This window comes from Calidris pugnax, unplaced genomic scaffold (assembly GCF_001431845.1).
Source record: "Calidris pugnax isolate Ruff unplaced genomic scaffold, ASM143184v1 scaffold9, whole genome shotgun sequence".
Lineage (NCBI taxonomy): Eukaryota > Metazoa > Chordata > Aves > Charadriiformes > Scolopacidae > Calidris > Calidris pugnax.
This window is the reverse complement of record NW_015090778.1, coordinates 935,526-941,382: the sequence shown is the minus strand read 5'-3', so window position 1 is coordinate 941,382 and position 5,857 is coordinate 935,526. Positions and strand designations below refer to the sequence as shown.

The window sequence follows — 5,857 nt, the reverse complement described above, 5'->3', positions numbered from 1 at the left end:
GTCCTGGCCATGGCCAGTGCCATGGAAGCCACTGCTCTGCGGCAGGTACAAAGAAATTAGCCTCAATATTTATCTTGTTGTTGGTCTTTTTTTTTTTAATAATTTTTTTTTTCTTTTTTTTTCCGGGGGAAAGAAAAAGGAGAGAAAAAAGGCGAGTTTCTCATTTGCAAGTTAATTAGTCTAATTAGCTCTAATTAAGAGCTCCCCACACAATGCAGATCACAAAATAAGCTGCCACCGTCGCCCGCTCTCGCTCTTCTCTTCTCCCCGGTTTTGATTTGAGAGCAGAGCTCTTTGAAGGCTGGTGGTGGGGAGAGATGCTGAGCTGGTGCAGCTGGAGTTTGGGAGGGGGGATATGGGATCTCCCCCAAGTTGGGGGCTGTTCCCCTCCCCAGTTGGTGCCGGGGCTCCTCTGGGATGCTTGGGGACAGCCCCACTGTTGTTCTCCATCTGCTCGGGTCAACCTGGGCTCTCCATCCCCTGCCCTGACACAGGACCTTCATGGCCATCCCCTGTTTTCCCCCCTCCCTGGGCATCCCCTTCTTGCACGACTGGTTGGGGGGGGTGAGGAGCCGGCGTGCCACCCCCCCACAATGCCACCAGGGCAGAGCTGCAACGGTGATGATCATGTCAGCTTATGTGTCATTTTCCACTCAGGAAATGCCAGCAGTGAGGGATGGATGCTCAGAGACAGGGGGGAAAATCATGATGAAGTGCTACAAGCCCAGAGCTCTGGAGAGGGGGGAGTGGGAGGAACCAGACCTGCCTGCCCCACCTCCCTGGGGACACCACCGGGCACCTGGTGGCCACCAGCCCTACATCCCATACCAAGTTCCTCCCCCAGCTCTTTGATGGAGGGGGTTTCCTGAGGGTGGGAATGGGACCCAGCTCCACAGGTGCTGACCTCGACAGGTCCCCAAATTACCTGCCATCCCCAGCAGCACCGGAGGCTGCCCGGGCACCGCTGCCAGCACCATCCCCACAGAATCCCTCCCCCAGCTTGGGTGTCCTTCCAGCACCCACCTCACTCAGCCCAAGGGGTTCCTGCTGCCAGGGATGACATCCCAGCAGAGCTGCTCACGCCGGGGCTGGAAGGGATCCTGCTGATGCTCTGCAAACCCACTGGGAGGGGGCACCGGAGCTGGGCACCTCTGGAGCCAGCTGGATGCTTGGGAAGGTGCTGGGGGGCAAAGTGAGAACCCAGCGGGGGCTCGTAGGGGATTTGGGAACCGCACCCGACCCCCTGCAGGCAATGCCCGCAGCCCTGGGGGATGCTTGATGCTACCACAAACCCTGTCACCCGCTGGGACATGGGCTCATCCCACCCATCCCAGCGTTCATCGATGCTGGTGCTTTCCCAAACCTCTCTATGCCTTCCCGGCAGCCCAGCCCCACACATGCCCAGCGTGCCCACTTGCCAATGCCAGCTGCACCTGAGGGATCAATGCCCTTTCTGCAGAGGCCACCGTGCCCCACGGTGCCTCCACTGCCCTCCAGCCCCACCGCTGGATCCCATCATCTCACAGACACAGTCTCCAGGAATGGAGCTCTGCAGCCACAGAGCTGCCACGTGCATAGAATCATAAAATCATGGAATCATGGAATCATGGAATCACGGAATCATGGAATCATATGGGGTTGGAAGGGACCTCTGGAGATCATCTAGTCCAACCCCCCCACCAGAGCGGGTCTACCTACAGCACATTGCACAGGAACTTGTCCAAGTAGGTTTTGGATGTCTCCAGAGAAGGAGATTCCACCTTGTTCTTCTTCCACCTTGATGCCAGGGCTGGTGCCAGCAGCAGGACCCAGTGGCAGCGCTGGCCCCGTGGGTCCTCACCAAGTCCTCACCGTGACTCTGCAGATCCCCGGAGGAGTAGAACCCCGACACCCCGCATCCCACCCAGCATCCATCATCCCTGGCTGCAAACTCAGGGGCAGAGCAGAAAAATCTGGGTCCAAATTCCTTATTTTCCACCTGAGCACGGGCGGCCGCGGGTCGGGGGCAGCCAGGGGTGGTGGGAGCCGGCGTGGGCAGCCTGTGCTGGCTCCTAATTAGCCTTTCTTCTTTGTTAAACCATACCCCCCCTCCACCGACTGCCTGTAACGCTTTAAAAAATGATAGATACTAAATCTAATTTAATCTACTCATTCACCCATCACTATAGTACTAAAATAGGAATACACCTATAAAAAGAGCATCGCCAGGCAGTGTAGGCCCAAATTACAGCTATTGTGGGAAAACCAGCTTTGCGCAGCTAAAATTAAATGTCAGTGTTTTTCAATATATTTCCTCTTCCTCATACTAAACAGTCCCAGCTTTCATGGGGGGAAACTGGACTGGACTGGGCTGAGCGAGCTGCAAGTTGCCCACAGCCACTTGGACCAGCCATTGGCACCGCCAGAGCCTGGTGGCAACTGGATCTTCCCTGGCGCTGGCCGAAGTTTTGTGGACAACTTCATTTCTTGGTCATTCCTTCAAATACCGTCACTGGTGAAAATGCCGGGGCTGGGGGGGACACGAGTGGCCTCCTTGGAACAAACACAGCAAACCCCAACAAGCCCTCCCGTGGGGAGAGCACACCCCCAGAGGGGATAAGGCCAGTTACTGCACACAGACCCCACGGACCCCCAACTCTGCTTCCCCCCGGCCAGCCAGATGTGGGTCCCAGCACAGGAGGAGCCCAGTGGCCAGTACGGTCCCCAGCAGCCACAGGGCTCAGGCACTGTCCCACCCCAGGTCTGACGCATGGACACCCACCTCCCTGCGTACACACCCCCCCCATTCAGGGAAACATAACCCAGGGGGTCTAAACCGAGCCCCCCACAGCCCCCACCCCACAACACCTAGAGAGAGAGTCAATTAAATCCCTCCAGCATCTCTGGCCGTGCACAGGGGAGTGGGCACAGGCACCCCAGGGTGGGCAACGTGCCCCCGGGGCAGAGGCAGCATCGCTCCCTGCGCATCCTCCACCGCAGGCACGGCAAAGCAGCGCAGGTCCGAAATCCGGAGTGAATTTGGGGTAAAGCACTGCTGCAGAGTGAACCCCAGGCAGGGCAGGACGAGGAGCCGGTGGCACCGTGTGCCCTGCGCCCCTTCCCCACGCCACGGCTGCCAGGGACGTCCCGATGCACCAGGAACACCCCGTCCCCAAGAGCTGGGGGGCAGGATCCTCCACAAGGGACAAGCCCTGGGATGAGGACGGGCATTTTGGCCTCCACTGACGCCCGTTAGCCGGGTGAAAAATCCAACTCCATCTCTCTTAATAAATCCCTCCTTTCTGGCCCGCGAGCCCGGCCGTGCTGCCAAGGAGCAGGCGGCTTCTGGGGGAGCGGGGAGGAAGAGACGCTAAACACCACGTCCCAATTAAAACAAACAGGGTGACGGTGGAACCGGGAGCTGCGGGGTGCAGAGAGCACCGGGGAAAGGCTTCTCCTTCCCGGGGACCCCAAACTCTACCCATGCACAGGCCAACCGGGGGGCTGGTAGCCCACACTTGCCCGCAACACTGCTGGCCTCCGCTGCAGCCCCGGTAGCTGGCTGGTAGCGCAGCCGGTCCATGCCGGAGCGTGTCGCAGGGCGAGCGGTGCAGCCCAGCCCCTTGTGGCTGCTGGGGACAAGGGGATTTGGGGGGACATGGGGATCTGGGGGGACATGGGGATTTTGGGGAACAGGGGGAATCCCAGCCGGAGAGGGAAACCTCCCACGCAACCGCCTGCTCCCAGCAAGACTCTCCAGGCCCCGCTGCTGGTTCAAAGCATCCATGAGCTCCCTTCAGAGGGACAGAAAACCTCCCCGGGGACAGGCAGGGGCTCAGGGATGGCTTCTGCTGGGTGTCCGACCCACCCGGGCAGCCGAGCTGTGGCCACTGGGGACCTTGGCACAGCCTGGGGAAGCCAAGACCGAAAGCCAGCCCAGCCCCAGCTCTCCCCAGCCTCTGCCTGCAGGAGGGGGCAATAAATCACGCACCCGTCTTGGCCGGCCTCTGCAGCAGCCCCCGCGTGAGCCCCGGCCCCGTGCACACACCGCGGCCGCCGCCGCACTTGTGTAACCAGCGGCAGCACCGGCTTTGCCAGCTCCATGGCCGGGGTGCCAGGCAGAGCCATCCTGGGCCTCGCTGGCCCCACTGCCAGCGCGGCCACGCTCCGGCCCCCGCGTCCGCCGGGATGCAGGTTATGGATGTCCCAAGGGATGGAGATGCTCCCCAGCCTTTCCCCGCCGGGGAGGGAGGGTTTGCACCCGCGCCGCCTGTCCTCGGCTGCCGGGTGAGCGGCGCAGGCCACGCCGAGCGCGGTGAGGATGCTATGAATTTTTAAACTCCTGAAAGCACAAATGGAGCAGTTCGCCTGGCTGGGAGATGGGATTTCCGACGCAGCAAAGAGGCTTTTGAAGAAAACGCTGCTGCTTCTCCCGAGCCGGGCTTCCCCTGGGATGAGGAGCCTGGGAACGCAGGGCGCTGGGTCCAGCGTGGGACCCACAGGCAGCCCCACAGCGCAGCACACCTTGGCCAGAAGTTAAGGACCAAAGTGATGGCCCAGAGACCCTCTGGCCAGGCCACCCGGTCCTGGGGCTCACCTGGACCCGCTGCCCCCCCCCTTGGGTCCCTCTGCAGCATCTTCCTACCGCCAGCGACACAAACCCACGCACGCTCGACCCTGCGGCCTGGCTGCACGCACACGCACAAACACATACATGCACACGCGTGTGCACGCACAAGCTCACGGCCTCCCCTTCTCCCCGGAGGCTGCTCAGGCCAGGCAGGAGCCTCATTCCTTTATCCGAGCATCCATCATCACCCCTCGCCTCTGCCGAGCGACAGCAGCGCCGAGGAAGGCGCTGGACCCGCGCCGGCAGCTCTGCCTGCCGCACTGCCCGCGCCTCAGCCCGCTCTCGCCGGAGAAACCCCCCAGGAACCACGGCCAAGGACCACCAACCACCACCGCAACCCAACCGGCCGGTGCCGCGGGGCTGGTACCGGAGAGACCCCCACAGCCAACGAGGATGCCGTTAAGCTCCGACCCTCCACCCGAGAGGGAACCGGCCAGAAACACGTGTGAACCGGCAAGCAAAAAAATAAATATAAAAATAAATAAATCCCCCGGAGAGGGTGACTTACCTGTTGGAGGTAGAGGAAGGCTGGAGGACAGGGGAGAGAGTGAGGAAGCATGCCTGAGTTGGAGACAAGGAGGCAGCCCGAGTTAGCCATGGAGCACAGCATGTGTCGACAGGTAGCCGTGAAGCTGCTCGCGGGTCCGTTCCTTCTTCCGCACAACCGCGATCCTCCTCCTCCTCTTCCCGGTTTAGGCCCCCCCGGGCTCTCCCCTCCTCGGCCGTCCCTCCCGACCCCTCCTCTCGGCGCTAGGAGCGGGGACGCATCGGCGGCGGGAGGCCGGCCCGCCCGGCAGCAGCGCTCGCCTTCACTCCGGTGCCATTAGCCACTGGCAACCGAGCGCTCGGTCTGCAAAGGGTGTGTGTGAGCCAGAGCGGGAGCGGGGAGAGAGAAAGGAAGGGGAGGAGGAAAGGGAGAGAGGGCGAGGGAGCAGAAATAAAAGGGGTGGGAGTTGGAGGAGGAGGAGGAGGAGGAGGAGGGGGAGTCCCCTGTGCATTCAGACATCAAACAGAGCTCTGTATAAAATGAAGAGAATCCGTAATGACATGAGAACAGCTGATCCCGCACTTAACCCCTCCGCCGCCGCTCGCAGATGCTTCCCCCGCCCGCCCGGGCAGCCCCCGGTAACGGGAGGAGGAGGAGGAAGAGGAGGAGGAAGAGGCGGCGGCAGCGCCGGCTCCCGCGGGAAGAAGGGTCTTAACCGGGAGTTTGGGGGGATGCCCGGGACGCGGTGCCGAGCAGCCCCC

At 61.5% G+C, this 5,857-nt stretch overlaps 1 protein-coding gene across 1 annotated transcript in view; it reads right to left on the bottom strand.

Moving 5' to 3' along the window:
- RBFOX3 (RNA binding protein, fox-1 homolog (C. elegans) 3) overlaps positions 1 to 5,857 on the bottom strand; it is a 275,085-nt gene that overhangs the window by 25,647 nt on the left and 243,581 nt on the right. The window contains exon 4 of the mRNA XM_014953196.1: positions 5,118 to 5,626. Coding sequence (XP_014808682.1) covers positions 5,118 to 5,219 — 102 coding nt within the window. The 5' untranslated portion in view covers positions 5,220 to 5,626. The remainder of the gene's footprint in view (positions 1 to 5,117; positions 5,627 to 5,857) is intronic.